The sequence below is a fragment of the Centruroides sculpturatus genome, unplaced genomic scaffold (genome assembly GCF_000671375.1).
Source record: "Centruroides sculpturatus isolate CEXI.00-Female unplaced genomic scaffold, Cexi_2.0 scaffold364, whole genome shotgun sequence".
In the NCBI taxonomy this organism is placed as follows: Eukaryota; Metazoa; Arthropoda; class Arachnida; order Scorpiones; family Buthidae; genus Centruroides; species Centruroides sculpturatus.
In genome coordinates this window covers 628412-650985 of record NW_019384799.1, presented here as the reverse complement: position 1 = coordinate 650985, position 22574 = coordinate 628412, and the positions used below count along the sequence as shown (strand labels likewise).

Below are 22574 nucleotides of genomic sequence, written 5' to 3'. Positions count from 1 at the left end.
ATTTTAAAATTGAACGTATGTTCACATTGGCATTCTAAAGTCACTTTAACCTAGAACATGATTCAAAATATTTGAACTCTAAGAATATAAATATTCGAAAAAGAAAAAATAAATGGACAAAATTTAAAAACAAGTAACATCCAAAACATCCAAAAGCAAAAATACAAGCAATGTAAAATTATGCTAAATTGAATTAACTAAATTAACTTTCATAATGTATCATAAGATGGCATATAACTTACACAATACTGTAGAAAGTACTGTACAGCAAGCTGCTAAAACAAAAAAAATCATATCTTGTTTCTGTTGTCAACCTTTCTGATTTTATTTTATTGGACTAAATAATTTTTCTGTGAATTGTCACTAAGTATTGTTTTTGTCAAGCATTGTTTATCTCGATTAAAATGTTGATTCAGCTGACTTAGCTTTCTTATTCTGTGTAATAAACTGGACTAATTGTTCTAAGCAATGGAAGTTAACTCCTGGTTTAAAGCAGACCAAGACTTTTTTGCTTAGCATGCTCTCTGAAAACTAAGGATTTCTTGGCTTTTGACAAGAATCATATCACTTTATGACTGGTGTTTGACTGGCTTTATCACTTTTGTAAACACCTATGCTGACTGAAACTTTCCTCCTTAGCCTTTCACTGCTTTTGCAAATTCTTTGCATATTATTTCTGAATGTACAAATCTTTGCTCAGATAGATTTGTTCTTCTGAGTTTATACATTATTGATACCTAGTGGCATCCCTCAGCTTTCCTTTAGATGTCTACTGTCTTTTTTTTTAAACAGATCAGACTTCTGAAGCAATCTCTCATGGGATTTCTTGGATTTTACATTTTACCTTTATATGGCAGATCTTTGTTGGCTGTTGTTAGACAATGTGTTCAGAGAGAGGATGAATTGGAGAAGACTTGCTTTTGAGAACCTAGAATAGGGAAAAGATCTAAGCATGTAAATTGTAAAATGTATATAGGAAAGCTACATACAGCACTATATTTTTTCATTCTTTTAACACTAAGAAGGATTTTACAACAGGGCAATTATGGGTTTAACCAGACCTATAGTAGGATAGCAAGACATTGAAAAATTGGGCTAGACCATTCAAATTTCTCAAGATCTGACCTGAGTCCTTTGAATAATTTGGAAGATTAGGCTAATGCTCTTATTGTCTTTGCCTTCTGCTTTTGTCTCTTGTCTATATTTTGTAGGTTGTCAATAAGGAAAAATAAGGATACTGCTAGATACTGGTTAATATCAAACTAAGAACACCTAACTCGATAACCTAAAAACCAGCAAATGTAACCACTCACTTGAAAAGTAAATGTTGTCATCCAGTTTAAATAAACATCCTCAGGCTAAAGATGAAAATGTTTGCTTTTCAAGTGAGTGACAATTGAGTGTAAAACAATAGGATGTCAATATGAAACTTACATAACACATTTCTTTCATTAATGTTACAAATATTTTATATATTTATTTACAATATATAATATTTGAGAAACAATAGAGATGTTGTGGCCAAAGTTTTCAATGTGCAAATTGAATTCACATCCAGTTCTGCCTTCCTGTAAGCCTAGAAGTTTGACGATAGCATTTGGAATGTCGAGCATGATTCCACTGACGTTCCAAATGCCATTGTCAAACTTCTAGGCTTACAGGAAGGCGGTGCTTGAACGCCCAATGTTCATGTTTTCATGTTGAAAACATCGGCTGCAACCTCTATTATGTCATATTTAAAATTTAACTATATTGTTCATACAATTATTGCATTATTATTACAACATTATTGCAATATTTGCAATCTCATTAAAATAATGGTAATTTCTGTAGCTCAAAACCAACAAACAATATGGAAGTTTTGGTTAGAAATAAATACTTTTTCTTGCTGTATATCTAATAATAGACAGATCGCACGCGTGGGATTGTGGGATCTCTCTTATGACTTGATCTAGTTTCAAGAACTCTCTCTATTCGATCGCGATAGAACCTCGTTTCAGTCGAGATTGAAACGGTCGAGAGCATTCACACCACGGAACTCTCTCCGACCTTAGTCACAATCTAGATCGAAATGCTCGGTGCGAACGGGGTATAACAATATGAACTAAAAAACTTTTCCACTTTTTTCCATTACATATTATAGTGGGTCCAATGGACCCAAATGGCAACTAAAGTTATATTGGGTTACATTATGCCTATTATTCAAGATATTGATTTTATTCCAAAAATATCCATATTACTTAGATTTAAAAAATCATAAATTTTGAAGAATTGGATGAAACTTTAAAGAATAACATCATATGTAACAGTGACATCAAGTCCATTAGATCTGGATGGTAGTTAGAAGATTAATTTTATTACTCTACATTGCATTTAAATTATAAATTTAATTCATACTGGAATAAAGTATTTTCTAAAACATGTTACTAAATTAAAAATATACCTTTACTATTAATATTTTGTGATATTAAATTAATTTTGTTTTTATACAAAGTAAAATGAAGAATACAAGAAAAGGCTCACTTTTGCCAGGACTGATAATTTTTCTGAAGTAGACAAGTTTTCATTTTATTGACATTCCAAACTGACCAAGATATACTATGATCTAAATATAGAAAAGCCATAGGCTTCATAAGTAACAATTTTTATTTAATTATCATCAGGTGTTAATAACTGACTGATCAAGAGTCACAGCAAAGACTCCCTGCCAAGTAGAAAAGTCACTGACCAACTATATATACAGGAATCAGAGTTGCCAAATTTAGGGATCAATTTCTCCCCCCAAACATCTACAGTAATTTTGAATATCTCATTTGAAAGGTAATTATTTTCTTAGGTAGTGTGCAAAATTTTCTGTAAAGCAGTTGCCAAAACATAAGCACTGAAAAGTGCAAAATTATCAAAACACCATATTTTCTTCCTTTTCTTCATCTGGCACTGCAGACACTCACATGTCAGAGAGAAAATCTACTGGGTCTAGAAAACTCAATTTTAAACTTAAGCCTTCCTTGTGATCAGCAACATGCTCACAAAACTTCAAAGTCGAGAGGTCAAAGTTCAAAAGGGTTTCTCAATATAGATATTTCTGTTTTCTAGCTTAATTTTATGCTTCTAAGAATAAAACTGCATTGAAAGAAATGAATTTTATTTAAAATGTTACTCAGAATAACAAAAGCTCAAATTTATGCAAGTTAAAACCTTTAACAATTTTTCTAAACAGTGTATCAAAAGCATTGGTCAGTGATGTTTGATTGGCAGCATGTTGGTCGGTGACACATTCAGTCAGCAGCATGTTCTGTTGACGCTTAGTAACCACCACAGAAGTCGCCAATATAATATATTTACGTAATAATACAATTATTAAACAAAAAACAATTGATATCCAAAGAAAAACATCTGAGATGTAAAAAAAATTGTGCCAAGTAAAAATGTAGATTTTGAAGCAAAATTAAGAAAATAATAATACAGGTAAAAATCTTGGGATACTGCTTCCAAGTGCCAAGCTTATCTTTACCAGAGAAAAATTTTGAATCATCTAAATCAACAGTTGTCAATCTTTCTGACCTCATGTGCCACTAAACTCACAGTGTTGAATCCAGCAGACCACCATCATGAATTTTTTTAAATGATACAAACATCCATAAAATAATGATCATAAATGCTCCATTTTACTTTATTAATATGAAATTACAGTAGAGCGTCGTTTATACGAATCAATTGGGGACTGGGGTTGTTCAGATAACCAATTATGTACGAAAAAATATATTAATTTATCCCGTGTTGAAATTTTTCTCCGTTGCGTGTCGCTTCGCGTTGAATTTTCTTCGATGTTAAGCCTAACGAAGACTATTGTATCGTTAAAAATTATTTTTTAATTTTGTACAAACAAAATAAATATATTGAAAAATATAAAAACAATAAAAAATTATACTTCTGAAGTTAATTTAGTATCAAAAACGTAAAATATTTGAGTAGCCCAAGACATAGCCAAAGATTACAGCGCCACAGCACTGGCAAAAATTTAAATTTGTCGACTGGAATTCCTTCGGATAAACGACGCTCTAATGGGTCGTTTATCCGAATTTGATTATAGCAAATTAGTGTGAAGCTTGTTGCTGCTTGTTTGAAATAAGTTTATGGATTCTTGGTTCTTTTCCATAAAGGATGACAATCACACTCACAAGTAGTGGCGTAGTGTGGGTGTCAGCTGCCCGGGGCGAAGGAAAATTTCGCCCCCCCCTTATTTAAGTATCTCAATTTAAAAGACTAAAATTCAGTTTTGTCACAGAATAAGTAATGAAAATATCCATGCTAGTGTTGCCACCTTATTAAAATCGCTGACCCAGATGGCAGGTGAGGTTTGTTCGAATAGAAGTTCCTGACGCATGCATATGTCATTTTGCAATGCGAAGAATAATGTACAGTGCATGCTGTTTCTAAATCAGTTACAGGTAGCGACTAGGGAGACTTGGATAGGAGTAACGCAAGTGACCTAGCTGTATTGGATATTGGAGGTGTATATATATACAAATAAATCGTAGAAACAAAAAAAAAAACAAAAAAAAAAAAGGTCAACAGGTTGCACATGATATCCCCAGATGGCGAGTCAATTCCCTGACTATCCGGATGGATGGTAACACTATTCTGTGCTCATTTCAATCGGTCGAAGTCGTAGGTGGACGAAAATATGAAATAAAATGGTTAAATTTCTTACAAGATAGTAATAATTTCTTTCGTAGTTACGTCAGTTTTATGATCGCGTGTAATAGCCAGATTCTTCTCGAGCAGATTGCCTGTGCGAACAGCACGACGTTCGACTAGCGACAGTCACAAACAAGATTGTGGGTAAATTGAGATCTAAGTGAGTTGTGGATTGTGTGCGAACATAGTATAATACTACGTTCGCACACAATCCACGACTCACTTCGATCTCGAAAGTCGTGCTGTTCGCACAGGCAATCAGCTCGAGAAGAACCCGGCTATTACACGCGATAATAAGACTGACATAACTACGCGGTAAGTCACAAACACCAACAAACAAAACGGAAGTTTTGGTTAGAAATAAATACTTTTTCTTGCTGTACATCTAATAATTGACAGATGTCGTCATCTCTCCAGCTGTCTTTTTTATTTCTCTGTTGATAGCCCGACACGTGTTCCGCAGCGATCTTGTATTTTCTCGCGTGCGTGAGATTGTGGGATCTCTCTTGTGACTGGATCTAGTTTCAAGAACTCTCTCCAGTCGATCGCGATAGAACCTTGTTTCAGTCGAGATTGAAACGGTCGAGAGCGTTCGCACCACGGAACTCTCTCCGACCTTAGTCACAATCTAGATTGAAATGTTCGGTGCGAACGGGGTATTAGGATTCAATTAATTTATGATTTTTTTGACTGTTAGGAAACATTGTTAACACTGCATGACTAAACTTTTTCTTGTTTTCAGAAATTTGTTAGGTATAATTTTTTTCTTAGGAAATAGTTTGTTCGTTAGAAAGTTATCACTCACTCTAAAGAAATATTATATAATGACATAAATTATAAGCACTGATACTGTGTCTATTACAAAAATGCACAGAGTCCTATTAAATACAGAACTCTTATCAGATTTTAAAACAAAGTTCACACAGAGGTTGAAGGTGATGTCAGCAATTACAACTCATCTGATAAAGAGATGGATGATGCAGATGAACTTTCTTCAGGTTCCTCTTCTGACAAAGTCTCAAGTGATGAAGGATATATAGGAAATGAAAATATTTCTATAGTTACATTGATAATCTATAAAAATAGGAAAGAAGTTTGTGTTTTTGACCACCTATACTGGAAGGTAAACAGCAAAATACCAACATTGTAAGGTCATCCTGAACCTACATCATTTACAAGGAGAGAAATTGACACCCCTAAAGTCATTGTTTAAGTTATTTATTTAACAAGATGTCCAAAAACAAGAATGTTTCCATTCAGAAAAGAAAGCCAGATATAGTGTGTGTATCTTCTGAAGACAGGAAAAGTTGAAATGTGTGTTATCTATGCAAGTAAAATGCATATCAAAAACAGTTTCTGTCTATAGGAAATGGCAAAATCAAAATTTACAAAATGTTGTAAAAATTAGAATGTTTGTTTTATCTTATCTATAAAAAAATAAAAACATGTATAAATGCAATATCTTGAATTTGAAAATGTATATGTTACAGTCAAAACCCGTTTTTAGTTAGAACGCGTTTTAACTAGTTGAAACTAGTTTATACTGAATGTCTTTGTTAAAACCCGTTTTGTCTAGTTTAAACTAGTTTTAACTAGACAAAACGGGTTTTAACAAACACATTCAGTATAAACTAGTTTCAACTAGTTAAAACGCGTTCTAACTAAAAACGGGTTTTGACTGTAACATATACATAAATTATTGAATTAAAATAAATCAATACTNTCTATGCAAGTAAAATGCATATCAAAAACAGTTTCTGTCTATAGGAAATGGCAAAATCAAAATTTACAAAATGTTGTAAAAATTAGAATGTTTGTTTTATCTTATCTATAAAAAAATAAAAACATGTATAAATGCAATATCTTGAATTTGAAAATGTATACATAAATTATTGAATTAAAATAAATCAATACTTGTGCACATTCCTTGAAGAACTTGCGGCGGGCGGCAACCTGCGCCTGACCACCGTCCCCAACTGGCGTGACGTCAGAGGTCGAGGTTGACCACTTTTCGACTCAACGTGCTTTGTTTTGGACGTTCGTCTTCAGTGCTCTGACCTTTGTCTACATGATCGGCGTTGTTATAACCTTCTGTACATAGAGTTGTAATTATCAGTAAATAAACAAGTAATAACGACATTTGGATCCTTCCTTCAATTCCAGAATATATAACTCGACGCCAAGACAATCCTGTTTGTGGATGTGATCAGATTGAGCGATCTAACTGACTTCGACTATCTAGAGGAACCATTAATGGTCCCCTCAAACTTTTAAGATAATTTGTTCTTTAGTAAAATTTAACTGTAGGATGAACCAGATGATATATAACACTATACATATACTAGTAGATAGGGTAAATAAATGATATATTTCAAGAGGCAATAATTAATTTCAAGAAAATGTTGATAGTTGGAAAATAATAATATGATTTTTAAAATACATTAGAAAACTCGGCCTAATGTGGACCGAAGGGTGGCCGAGTTTGTGAAAATGCTGGGTTATTGGAAATGGAGTTAAAAAAGAATAAGTACGAGTGTTTCCTTAGAAAATACTGTACTGTACAGTACTTGTATGTATTGTTTGCTCAAAGGATTGGTCAAATCTGGACCAATAGTGGACATTGCACAAACCGTTGAGTTTAAACATGCAGTGGACCTACTAAAAAACATTTGTTATTCAACTGCCATAAAAATTATGTTTCTATTAATGATGTCTCCAAAGTTCAGTGAATTTTTTGCAGAAAGAATAACTTATCAGGAAACACATGACCGTCGTCCAATGAGCTGTTACGCAACGAAAACAAGCTTAAGCAATGGCGTCTTAACAAGTCAATAACGAGTGGTGTGCACTTGTTAAGTATTCCTACAACTTTTTGTTTATAGTGTAGTTTATATGGATTATTCCGAAAAAATTATGTGTGTTTTGGGGATGTTGAGTCAAATTAGTCTAGAATTGATTAATTTTATGGAAGAAAACCTTTCAAACAGCCATAGCCCCTAAACTGCACACCTGCAGGGCTGTGATTGGCTCATGTATTTAAGTGACTTGTACAATATGGAATTCATATAACATGGAATGTATCTACCGTGTTATGGGGGTCTACTGTGTGTTTTTCTCTTACAATTTAAACAAAGATAGAGGATTGTTGATGGTAATAACATTAAAACCAATATAAGATATTAAATTAGTGAAATGTTGACTTAATATATGGGTGTGTTTTACCCAGAGTGCCACTGGGAAAAGAGTTCTGCAATGTAGAAACACTATTTTCACAGATTGTCTGGCATGTTGATCTATCCAGTAAAACCATGAAATCAGATATTTCCATATGGTAAAAACCAGCATGATGATTCAAGTGAGGGTTATACATTCCTCTCTAGAGGACGCTTGAAAAAAATGAATGAATTATGTTGCATGACTTCTCATAGATATCAGTTTGTATTCTAAAATTGTGAAACTGTCAGCATTACGTCAAAAACTACAATTATATGTTTAATTTTATCTTGTCTTCTTTCTAACAATGTAAAATACTTGCGTAATGTTGAAAATACTTTTTTATATCTATTTTATTGTGATTTGATTCAAAAACACAAAAATAAACATAAATTTCAGAAATTCTCAGTAAATTATTTCAACTTAACACATGTTAACATCTGTTTTGTGTATAATTTGAGAAGAAGGTGTTATCTTACAAGTTCAGAATGGATTGTCAGTGCAGCCCACACTAACTACTACTATTGCCAATGAGCTGCTATTTGTTTTATTGCTTTGTAAATCAAAATAGTTCTTGGTTGTAAGTAGGGTTTTACATTTCCCAGTTTTTTGCTTGTCCCAGGATTNTTTGTGTAAATTGGTATGTATTAACAAACTCATATCATGCATAATAAATACTTGATTATATTATAAATGATAAGATAATTATTAACTATGCTATATATGTTGTTGAAATATCTGATCCATATGTTATAAGGTCATATTTCTATAGAAATATAGATTGATGAGAAGTATTTTTAATAAAACTTTATATGTAAGCATATCTGTTGCAATAAAACTATATTAGCCTTGCTTATTAAAATGAAATGTGTCAGTAGAAACAGACTTCTTACAAAAATAAATAAAATGGTACATTTGGAAAAAGACATCAAGTAGGTTAACAGAAAAGTCTAATGTAAAATGTTTGACCCTATGTCATGTCAATGTTCAATAATAAATTCCTCATGGAATACTTTGACATCTGTAAGGTTGAGTATAATTTAAGTGCCATCTGCCTATTTTTAATATAACTACTCTACTTAATGTAAAAGTTAACATTAATTGCTTGAGAGAAAAGTTTAAATATAGACTTCCTATTACTGTTATCACACAATTAGTTCATCTTCAGATCATAACATTTCAAATGGTTGACTTTGTAACCATTAGCATCACATGTTCAAACAAGAAAAAAATGTAATATATGTTTTATGAGTTTAAAGTACAGTACATATTTTACATGTCAAAAAAATTTAAGGTACATATTTTTACATGTCTAAGAAATTTTAATTTTATTCAATTTAATAATAAGAAAATAATAGTAGTGAAGTAAAATAAATATTTCTAAATCAGATATAATTTCACTATCTTTTAATGGCTTATTAACAAAGTTTAAAGTAGGTTTCTCATTTTCCGGTGTTTTGCTTGTCCTGGGATTTGGGGAAAAAAGTGAACTGTTTCCCAGGATAGAATTAATTATTTTTCAGATATACAAAATATCTTGAAATCAAATGATATAATTATTTTTCATTTTTTAAAGTAATTTAATATGTTCTGCAACCTCCAAAATCATATTAATAATGCTGTGTAAGATATATATTAAAAATTACCTTTGAATTACATAGAAATTTTCACAAATAGAAAAAATTTATTAAAGTTTGCTGGAAACTGCTTACAACAAAAAAAAATGCTTTGAATTGAGTTGAAAATTTTTAAAAAATGAACTTAAATCAAACTTCTAACTTAAAAGGTAAGTTTCATTTTTAAATAAAACATAATACAAAATATTATTGTAAATTTTTATAAGATTTTATAAAGTAAAGATGGTCAATACTCCTATCACTCAATCTGATTCTTATTTTAGTAATGAAAAGTCTTACTATGGAGGACTATTCATTACTAAATTGTATCCTTATATACCCTTTCCAATTCAATTGATGTGAGTTGAATCATGTTTAATGCATTTAAGAGAAGACAAATGTGTGTTTTTTCACCTATAGCCTGGAAGATTTCTAGTTTGTTTTTGAGATTGTAGTACTACTTTTGGTCTGTAGTATTGTTGATTTGTCTATCTCAGCTGCCTTAATAGAAACATCAAGCTTATAGCCCAATAATTAGGCAGTTTGTTTGTCTTTAATAATTGGGTTTATGAAGAAAAACTTCGTACTTGCAGACTTCGTACTCATTTGTACCCTTGCCCAATTTGCAGAACTTGGCATTACACAGTAATTGAAGGTACTGGGCATGGTAAAAAATTAAGACAGCATAAGCACAGTTATGCCAGATATTACAGGTTCTGACAAAGAATTTTCAGAGTCCTGCCACAAATAAGCTACATATTGATTATTGACCATTTGTGGCATGTCATAACGAGCAAAAATTAAAAAAACTAATAAGTAGGTTTAGAATTAAAAATACAAATGTATTCTGACAGTTTATGAGTTATAGTTTCTATTTGCAAAATTTTCTCAACTTTAAGAAACAATAAGAAAAAAGTAAACTTTTAAGAAATTTGCAGGATTTCCCAGATTAAAAAACAATCAGGATCCGTTTTGAGAAACCCTTGTTGTAAATCAATCAAATTACAACGTTATTTTATTATACTGGAAAGAATGTTTCCTTTGATATTTAGCAACTAGTTTTGTTAGATCTGATAAATTATATTTTTTAGCTGCAATTTAATCAGCCTACTCAATTCTCAAAATTTGATTGACTTTGATTAAACTTTGCCATTTTCCATTAGTTGAGATGAGGAATCCAAAAATATAATAAAAGATGGGAGTCCATTGCTTTATTTTTGAGATGCAAGGTTGTAGCAGAAGAATATTGCAACAAGCAATATTGAATGAATCTTGTGACTTAGTCAGGAAATGTCCCGAGGTTGCTAGCACATCTTCTATGGGCTTATAGAATTAAGTTTGTTCTTAAAATTTGATGGCCAGTTTTGATAAAACTTTGCCATTTTCCATTAAATGCAATGAGGAAACCAAAAATGTAATGAAGGTTCATTTAAATGTAAAAAAAAATAGGGATTCATGGTTTCGTTTTCGATATACAGCGGAATCAAAGTGACAATGTCCATGCTCCCTGATGCAGTTGAATGTGCTTAATGGAATTTAAAAGAGAAAAATAAAAAACAATTGCATGAGCCTAACAGAATATAGGTGCAAAAAATGAACAAAACACAGGATTGTTCTTCGATTGCCTCTCCATGTTTGCAAGTTAAGGATTGTCTCTGCCTAGTGCAAGGATCATCTCTCTGTGGCTAGCAGGTACAAGCCAGGTCATGGAAATGCAGGGTCAGAGGGAGTATGTGCCCAGAGCACCAAGATGATGGAGTGCCAAAATTCCAAAATTGTTACAAGGATTAACTAATAAATTTATAGAAAACTGACAAGTGTAAGGATTTCTTCTTTCTGTCGTGATACAAGAAAGTCGTATGATGTCCTAGTATATTCTTGTATAGGCTAGATTGAAATTTACAAATCTGTTTGTAAAAGTAATGTTTAATATTTAATATGCATATACATGAATAAAATAAGCAAATTTTTTATATTGATAGATATAGACAAATGGGATTTACACGTGGCTTTAGTCTTGGAGAAGAAGCTGGTTGGAGAGATGGTTACAGTTATGGATTACAAAGAGGAGCACAGATTGCATCTGAAGTAAGTATTACTACATTAATTTGTTTTTAATTCTATAATCATTATGTATAACATTATAAATCAAGAATAATTTTGAAAAATTTGATTCTAATAAGAATAAGATAAAAAGCAATATTAAATAAGCTAGAGAAGTTATTTATTAACTGAGAATAATTGTTTCTCAAAACTCGCATATCTCAACAACATTGAATATCCATTTTGAAAAATAATGAACATAAATGGATTTGAATGAAGAATGTTTCTTTAACATTTAAAATTAAATTCCAAATACCAGTGTAAAGTACTATATTATTTTTGACTTTTCCAACGATTATCGACACGACTGTGTGCCGGAAATAGCCATTCCCTAACGGGTACTTTATGCAGATTCGTGTTAGTGTGCCAGGCCTGGACTTTAAGCATGCACTGAATTAAATAATGACCAAGTTTGTCAATAACAAATCAAATATTTAATAAAAGTTCTAGTAATAAACTATATACAATATTTAGTAAAATCAAGTAACAATTTATTCAATGAAAGTCAATAAGAATCAACCCGACAAAACTCAAATCAATCTATTTTCTAACTTAATTCTATTTCCCTTTGGAATTCAACAAAAATTCAAAGATTTAACTTATGTACAATAATTCTTATGAATTAAAGATCCTAATCGTCACCTCAATATACTAGGAACCCTTTTTTTCAACTCTCAAGACTTTCTCTAATCTTCGATCCACAAATCGAATAACTTCAAAATCGCCTTGGAACTATTTGATCCTATAGGACACCTCTCTCGTTCACTGCTACGAAGCTCACCAAGCTCGTTGCTATAAGAAGCTCACCTCGACCGTCTTCACTTGAGGTTCAGTCTTTATACTGTGAGGTGACATCACAATTCTGAATGCGATCACTCCCCTCATTTACATACTTATTTGCTAACAATAAACTTTTTCTATTTGTCTGGCAGCCTATTTTTCCGACAATACTCGCTAACCTTTTACATTATTCTTTTTGACAATTTTGGGGATGTTTTTTATTCTTTAAAGTTTAGCAAGTCCCTAATTTGTGCTTGTGGGTCTCCCCCCTTTTCTCGGTGCGGACCTACTTTTTTCTGCTTGGGAGCGCAAGTGTGCGCGAGTTTTTTCTACGGTGCTTCTCTCTCATTGGTGAGTTGGTTTCTTCTCTATTTTTAAGTTTCTAAGATGAATGGTGATGAAACCTTCGTCCTAACAAAACATAAGCCTCAAACAAAAGTATAATAAAAAGCAAAATTAAAGTAAATAAAAATAATGCTCGGACTTGGTTCCTTACACCAGATTCTAATAAAAATTTAGTTTATGAGGATTTCTAGAAAGTGAGGTTTATAAAATATTACTTCTAATAAATTAATTGCAGAGTATATTGAAATTTTAACTGTTTAATGTAATAAAATACAGAAACTGGAAGCAATGTCAGAAATAATTTTTTATACCATTCTTTGTTTCCTTTGTTGAGTCAATAACATATTGGCATTTATATCATTCAGTTGTTTACTGATATAATACATATTTTGGATTTTATATATGCAGACATAGACAGATTTGGATTGACTGAATAATTACAATTGATTATTATATAATGCATAAAATACTAAAATCAATGTGAAAATTTTTTCTGATTGTCAAATAAGATTTAATATAGTTTTGATCATAGTAAACTGTAATTATGTTTCTATTAAAAGCTTTCAAGAAAGAATATATAGAAACTTGATTTTCACTCATTATAAGTTTTTTTATTTATTACACAATGATTTTGGGCTTGAAATCAAGAAATAAACATAATAGCATTAGAAAATAAGTTGCTGCATAGGAAATTTGAATCAAATTACATCAAGAATTGAAAGTAAGAGAGATAGTTTTCATGCTAAAACTAAATTATTTTTAATTTTGTTATAAACTTATTACAGAATTTAATTTGACTGATTGTTTATGCAGAAAATATAAGCAGGAAATAATTTATAAATTCCTGTTTGAATTGTTCTTTTTCTGCAATTGTATCGTGTTTAATGCATTTAAGAGAAGACAGATGTGTGTTTTTTCACCTATAGCCTGGAAGATTTCTAGTTTGTTNTTTGTCTCTATATATATATATATATATATATATAGTTATCCTTTACTTCTTTTCTACACTCAAAAGAAGTAATAAGTAAATCCTAAGATAAATATTTTTACAATAAAATATACCTTAGAATAAAATTTTGGATTATTTATTAGTGTGTCATAATTAAAAATACTACTTCATATAGAAAACTGGTCTTATTTAACAACTTTTTAATGATTGTTTCATTTGCAACAGTTTGTCATAACTTAAGTACAAACCCAAACTCCAGCAGTAATATGAAATATTAATACTAGAATAAATGTTTTTGGAGATCTTATGCCTCCATCTTCAGGTTCTGAAGGCTTTCAATTAGAACAATGTTCTATTTTTAGAAATTAAAAACATTCACTACAAGTATAATCATATGTTTATCACAAACTTTATTCTACATTTGAAAGACTTCAGAAGCTGAAGGAGGCATAAGATCTCTGAAAATTTTTGTTTTAGTATTATTATTTCACATTACTGCTGAAATTTGGGTGTTCTACAGAAGTTGATTGTTTCTCCAGTTAAATAATTGATATTTGTATAAGTCCATAAATTAACTTAAAAACCATAAAACTCCAACTAACTTATTTATTTCAAACATTTTCAATCATCTATGTCTTCTTCATGAATATAAATATATTAAAATCATTAAAAGAATGCAGAAAAAGCACACATTTTAAAATAATGTTACACAATTTAAAATTATAGAATATTTGGTTATTTGTTGTAATATTCTTTGTTTTAAATTGTTTTTTTTTCTGCATTTTTTAAATGATTCTAATGTACTGTACATATTCCTGAAGAGGAAGATATTTTAAAGATACTTGATATGTTTAAACTAAATAAGTTAGCTGGAGTTTTAAGATTTTGAAGTCATAAATATCAAGAAGAAATTGAATGAAAACAAACTGTAAAAGAAATTACATTGATATTAAATTAAAAATTAAAATGATCTTAAATTAAGAGTCTTTACTTAAAATTTTTTGTTTTAAGATAGAAAATTTTTTATTACATTATTTAATATTTTAATTATCTCAATTTTTTCTGTGACAGGGAGCTGAAAACTTACATTATAAGGGTCAGATATAAACTGTTGGTAAATATTTTAAAAGCTTGTTTGCTTCAACTCCATATCATTATTTTGTTCCTTTCCAGTTATGACATTGACTTTTTAGTTTTTTCAGTTAGAGCATGCTTCTGAATAAGCTGCTACATCAGTTTTTTAACATGTAGACATATCCAAAAATTTGATGTTATAAATGTTAAATTGTTTATACCATGTTAATATTTTTTTTAAAAACTTAGATTTATTTTAATATGATATAACAGTGTTTCCCAATGCCCACAGGGAGGCAATTCGAAAATGGACTCGTCCAGAGTTTAAGTTAACCGTATAGTCGCTGTATGTGTTAGGGGGGCATAAGAATTTTAGAAAGGCTTAGGTGGGGCATAGCACAAAAAAGATTGGGAAACACTGATATAACATGATATGTATTACAGTTTCAGATGTTTTTTAATTCTGGTATTAGTTCTGAAGAACACACAAGATTTTGATAAACAATAAACAGAAGTGATGCCTTGCAAAGGACTAGTTTTTTTGGCCTTTTAAATATAAATGTGTATGATTAAGTATGGAATTGAAAGAGCTGATTTACTTTCTTAATTATAAATTAATATCTATTTTATCCCCAGAAGGACTCTTATGNACTGTTTGTTTAAGATTTAATAAGAAAATTTATTTTATGTTTTTTACAAGAGAGTCCATTTTTAATATAAAAAAAATTAATGAAACTTGCCTATTTATTAAATTTTTGTGTAAATTGGTATGTATTAACAAACTCATATCATGCATAATAAATACTTGATTATATTATAAATGATAAGATAATTATTAACTATGCTATATATGTTGTTGAAATATCTGATCCATATGTTATAAGGTCATATTTCTATAGAAATATAGATTGATGAGAAGTATTTTTAATAAAACTTTATATGTAAGCATATCTGTTGCAATAAAACTATATTAGCCTTGCTTATTAAAATGAAATGTGTCAGTAGAAACAGACTTCTTACAAAAATAAATAAAATGGTACATTTGGAAAAAGACATCAAGTAGGTTAACAGAAAAGTCTAATGTAAAATGTTTGACCCTATGTCATGTCAATGTTCAATAATAAATTCCTCATGGAATACTTTGACATCTGTAAGGTTGAGTATAATTTAAGTGCCATCTGCCTATTTTTAATATAACTACTCTACTTAATGTAAAAGTTAACATTAATTGCTTGAGAGAAAAGTTTAAATATAGACTTCCTATTACTGTTATCACACAATTAGTTCATCTTCAGATCATAACATTTCAAATGGTTGACTTTGTAACCATTAGCATCACATGTTCAAACAAGAAAAAAATGTAATATATGTTTTATGAGTTTAAAGTACAGTACATATTTTACATGTCAAAAAAATTTAAGGTACATATTTTTACATGTCTAAGAAATTTTAATTTTATTCAATTTAATAATAAGAAAATAATAGTAGTGAAGTAAAATAAATATTTCTAAATCAGATATAATTTCACTATCTTTTAATGGCTTATTAACAAAGTTTAAAGTAGGTTTCTCATTTTCCGGTGTTTTGCTTGTCCTGGGATTTGGGGAAAAAAGTGAACTGTTTCCCAGGATAGAATTAATTATTTTTCAGATATACAAAATATCTTGAAATCAAATGATATAATTATTTTTCATTTTTTAAAGTAATTTAATATGTTCTGCAACCTCCAAAATCATATTAATAATGCTGTGTAAGATATATATTAAAAATTACCTTTGAATTACATAGAAATTTTCACAAATAGAAAAAATTTATTAAAGTTTGCTGGAAACTGCTTACAACAAAAAAAAATGCTTTGAATTGAGTTGAAAATTTTTAAAAAATGAACTTAAATCAAACTTCTAACTTAAAAGGTAAGTTTCATTTTTAAATAAAACATAATACAAAATATTATTGTAAATTTTTATAAGATTTTATAAAGTAAAGATGGTCAATACTCCTATCACTCAATCTGATTCTTATTTTAGTAATGAAAAGTCTTACTATGGAGGACTATTCATTACTAAATTGTATCCTTATATACCCTTTCCAATTCAATTGATGTGAGTTGAATCATGTTTAATGCATTTAAGAGAAGACAAATGTGTGTTTTTTCACCTATAGCCTGGAAGATTTCTAGTTTGTTTTTGAGATTGTAGTACTACTTTTGGTCTGTAGTATTGTTGATTTGTCTATCTCAGCTGCCTTAATAGAAACATCAAGCTTATAGCCCAATAATTAGGCAGTTTGTTTGTCTTTAATAATTGGGTTTATGAAGAAAAACTTCGTACTTGCAGACTTCGTACTCATTTGTACCCTTGCCCAATTTGCAGAACTTGGCATTACGCAGTAATTGAAGGTACTGGGCATGGTAAAAAATTAAGACAGCATAAGCACAGTTATGCCAGATATTACAGGTTCTGACAAAGAATTTTCAGAGTCCTGCCACAAATAAGCTACATATTGATTATTGACCATTTGTGGCATGTCATAACGAGCAAAATTTAAAAAACTAGTAAGTAGGTTTAAAATTAAAAATACAAATGTATTCTGACAGTTTATGAGTTAGTTATAGTTTCTATTTGCAAAATTTTCTCAACCTTAACACACAATAAGAAAAAAGTAAACTTTTAAGAAATTTGTGGGATTTCCTTGGAATGAGAATTTTTCAGTTAAAAAAACAACCAGGATTCTGGGACCCCATTTGAGAAATCCTAGTTTAAAGTCAGTCATTTTCAAATATTTGGAAATGCAAGATCCTGATTTTGACCTTTGTCACAAGTGCCATAAAAAATGTTTATCTTTGTAAGTTTATACTGTTAGGTTCTTTAATTTATTCTAACATATACACAAGATAAAATGCATCTCTGGCTATGATGGTCACACTACTTTTAACAACAGTATTACACTAATTCAAATTCATTATACCATCTGCAAAACAAAGCTTCCTATGCCATTGTAAGTAATTGCATGTGAAATCATTAGTGACGAGTATATTTATTTGATATTCATGAGGCATTCCAAATAGTGAATAGAAACAGATGGTTTATAAAAAGTAAAATGATACAATTGAAAGATGATGTCAAATACTATCCACCTTTCTCTCAGCAATTGCAATTAATTATAACAACACATCTGAATTTTATACTCTGTAAAAATTTAGGTGTGTTGTTATAATTAATTGATGTCAAATACATTACAAAAAATTCTAAACTCTGAAAAAATGAAATATTTTTAATAGTGAAGTGTCAAAGTTTAATCAAAGTGTTAGCATTGTATTTTTGCAATACAGTATACTAGAAAAATGTATATTTAGAACATTTCCAACAAAACTTGCCATCAATATTATATCAAAAAATTTATTTGAATAAGGTTTTTAAATTTGGTAAGTGTATTGAGATAACTGATCCTTTCTTTATTCAAAAATGTTATTCAGTACTTAAGATATTAAATAAAGCATTTTTGGGCTTTTTAAAACTTGAGTTACAACTGAATTAAGAATTCAGTATTTCATCACATTAGTAAAGAAATAAAATGTAATTTTTAATTTTTAATAAAATATCTGAATATTAGAACCAATAAATAAGCTGGACTGTTGATCATTAAAACTTATGGATATATCCCTAATTATGACAGCTAATCAATTATCAGATATCTATAAATAACATATTAATTATTTTATATATTGTGGAAAAGAAAAAAATATATAGTTCTGTTGTTTTAATTTTAAATATAAAATAACATTAACATTTTGAGTAGCTTATCCTAATTATACATTCTCTAATATATAAGTATTTATAAATTTATGTTTATTTTATATTATAGCTTGGATTTTATCAAGGCTTTGTTCATGCATGGATAACAGTTTTAGAAAGAGAAGAGAGTTCTAAACAAAGGTTTATAATTGTTGTTTTAAATTTTTATGAAATTTCTAATTATAATTTATTAAATTAATTCAGTAAATATGGTATTGATAAGGTAACTAAATAAAAAAAGGCATAAAAGAAGAGAGTAAGATGTAAGAAAACATCTTACTTAATCTTTATATTAAATTATTTATTTAATAATAACATTGGCAAAGTCATTGACTGTATAAATATATAAAATTCTCAAATGCTGCTTATTTTTTTTGTTAGAATGCAGGATTAGAAATTAAGATAACTTGCTAGTTGTCCAGAGGGCAATCAGCTCTTTATTTCTGGTTGTCCTGTAATGAAACTAGTTGTCCATACTGCAGAGTGCATATTTTTTTACATACTATCAGGTAATATAAAAAAATAAAGCTTTTTTATTGTCTGCAAACTATATAGCCATTTATTAGATCTACACACAAAAAATTTTGAACATCACCTGTAGATGTTCAAAATTTTGCAGATATTTATATAAGTGGGCATCTATTATAAACAGAGTATAAATTTTCATTGGATGTGTTCAAAATTCATCAAAAAGTTTTTTAACAATGTAAAATTATATTTAAAAACTCAAACAAGAAAAAATTCTGTGATTAAAAAAAAAACTATTAAAAAATAATCATTTGTTACAGACAAATTACTATTAAAAATCACATTAAGAATTACATGCTAAAATATTTTTAATAGATACAAAACTAATAACTAATTTTATAGTGAATGAAATTTACTTCTCAGTACTTCATAGAAGTAAAATAAAAATATAAATGGATGATTAATGAATTAAAGAGTTCATTAATTAGGTGTTAGCAACTGTTAATCATTAAACAAAGTAATTATTTATTAAGATAAGATTTTATATATTGAAAATACAATAAATCTTGCTCAATTTGGAACACAAATAAAAGGAGAACTTGTCTAATTTGGAAAAATTATCAGTCCTGACAAAAATGAACCTTTTCTTATGCAGTATTTTTTATTTTGTGTAAAACCAAAAACAAAATTAATTTGGACCTAATACTAAAAAATATTAATCTTAAAAATGCATTTTAATTTAGTAACAAGTTTTAGAAAATCTTTTATTTTGGTTTGAATCAAATTTATAATTTAAATGCAAAGGAGAGTAAATAAATAATTTTATTGTCTCGTATTCATTAAGTTTTTAAGGACTTTCATTTAATTTAACAGTGTTCTGCAATTCATACAGGTAACTATTACTTTATAAATTATTGATATTTTTCTTCAGTTGCCAATCAATGTTTAATTTTTTTATTTTCTCATTTCAATGCTTTCTGTTTCTATATTCCATGGTGACCATGTTGGATTTGTTGTGATGGAGTTTGATGTCTTAAATTGACTTTTGATTGTTTTACTATTAACATTATTATTACTTCTTACTAAAAGTACCAAATGGATTAAAATATGCACAAAGTTCAAAAAAAAGCTAAGAAAAATTGAAAAACTAATAAAGTAGCCTGCCAGACCAGTTTGAAAGTACATTCATTAGTCCAAAGTAAATTTTGGTTGTCTAGATCAGTGGCTCCCAACCTTTTTTCATTAGCGTACCCCGTGACATGTCATATCTCTAGATTGTACCCCTCATTTAAGAAATTTAGTGAGTATCCGTATTGTTAATTTTACATATTGTAACTTTAAATTAAAGAAAAAAAAACTAAATGAAAAAATGTATAATAAAGTTGTGATTGTTGCAAGGAAATATTTTACGTAATAATTTTTTAATACTATTAGTTTGTGATACATAATATATTATTTTTTCTGCCATAATAACTAACTTTTTTCTGTACCCCTAAGCAACCTATCGTGTACCCCTAGGAGTACACGTACCACAGGTTGGGAATCGCTGGTCTAGATGATTGGACTTTGTTGCCCACTAATTTTGAACTATGGAATAAATGGTTGGAAATAAATTTCTTAAATATAAATTGCATACTTGATGATTATAAAAAATTGTTTCATTTTAGAGATGAATATATTAGTGTATGAGAATGTTCCTGACATATTGGAATCAGTTTGTTTCACAAACTGATGTTTAATTTTTTTCTTGATTATCTACAGATAATAGCCAGACCAATGTGTTGGTTTATCAGAATTTTCTTGATATGTCAGTTTCAGTTTATTTTACAGTGCTCTAATATTCCCTCCTCTCTCTTTAAATAAAAATGAGAGAGAGAGAATGGAACATAAATTTAAAAAAAGAACAGATCTTAATATCAGGAACATAAGTAGAGATGATTAGCAATACTGATTAGTAAACCTTATGAATTTATAAACAAAATTATATTGTTTTGTGCTTTTTAGGAATTGAATAGAATTTTAATGAGATTTATTCTCAATACTATTTTGGGCAGATGATAATATAGGAAATATTGAATAATATATATATTTTCTTGGTTTAGCATCTGCTTACAAAATATCTTGTAAGCTGATGTTAATGCAAAAGAAGATTGTAAATATTTTTTATTGATGTTTATTGAATTCTTTACAAAATATGCAACAATATTATTTATAAGCATCTTTAAACTTAAATTTTAACATATTGCATGGATTTGTTGATTATATTGCATCATTCATAATAAATAGTTTAGTTAAAATTTTTTTAATTATATAATGTATTTTTAATTATATTAAATATAAAAAATGTTTATTTTAAGCATGGAGAAATCATACAATGCTACAATATTAATTCAAGAGCCAAATACATTTTTTCTCAATTCTGAATCTCATTATAAATTATAATTTTGTAACAATAACATTTTGGAATTTCAATAAGATATAAGATTTAACTAAATACTTTGGATTAAGACAGCATTGCATCATAGTAAACAAAAAAAAAAAACTATTAGAGCAAACAATTTAAAATTTTAATAGAAGAAAAACAAAAACATGTTGAAATCATTATACTTACTGTATATCATTTTATTTTCTGTTTCAATGTATTAATAATAAAGTATATATAATGATATAACAAACAACTGTGTAGGTGTACAGAAGTTCCTTCAGTTCTTAACACATTATAAGAAGGTAAGTAGGAGTAAATGAAAATAAAATATGAGGGTAGTCCCAGAAGTACCCAACCTAACAAAGAAGACACAAAAAATTTGGGAAAACATATCTTTATTTTTCAACATAGTCTCCTTTTAGCTCAATATACTTTTCCCATTGCTGTTCAATAGCTTTGATCCCCTGTTTATAGTGAGAATTGTCAAGCTTCTCAAAATAGCCATCAACAGTAGATTCCACCTCTTCATTGTTGGCAAATCTTTTACCACCAAGCCATTTTTTCAAATTTGGAAAGAGAAAATAATCCTATGGGGCTAAATCTGGTGAATAGGGTGCATAAGGAAGCAATTTGAACCTTAACTCATTGATTTTGGCAATTGCAATAATGGATGTATGAACTGGTGTGTTGTCTTGATGAAACAACACTTTCTTTTTCACCAAATATGGCTGTTTTTCTTGATTTCATCACTCAAGTGCTACAAAAAGTTTGCATAATACTCATCGTTGATTGTTTTTGAAGATAATCAATGAAAATTATTCCATGTGCATCCCAAAAAACTGACGCCATGATCTTGCCAGCAGATGGAACTGTTTTTGCATTCTTTGGAGCTGATTCTCCCCTTTCAGTCCATTGTTTCAACTGTTCTTTCATCTCAGGTGTGAAATGATGGACTTATGGTTCATCCATGGTTATGAATCGATGCAAAAACTCAGCTTTGTTGTGGTGAAACATTGCCAAACACTCAATTTAAACATCCTCACGATGCTGTTTATGTCCCATTGTGAGCAAACGCATCACCCATCTTGTGCACAGCTTTCTCATGT

At 29.3% G+C, this 22574-nt stretch overlaps 1 protein-coding gene across 1 annotated transcript in view; it reads left to right on the top strand.

Moving 5' to 3' along the window:
• The window catches only part of LOC111629506, a 47174-nt gene that overhangs the window by 1738 nt on the left and 22862 nt on the right, over positions 1-22574 (top strand). The window contains exons 2-3 of the mRNA XM_023373423.1: positions 11513-11618; positions 18646-18716. Coding sequence (XP_023229191.1) covers positions 11513-11618; positions 18646-18716 — 177 coding nt within the window. The remainder of the gene's footprint in view (positions 1-11512; positions 11619-18645; positions 18717-22574) is intronic.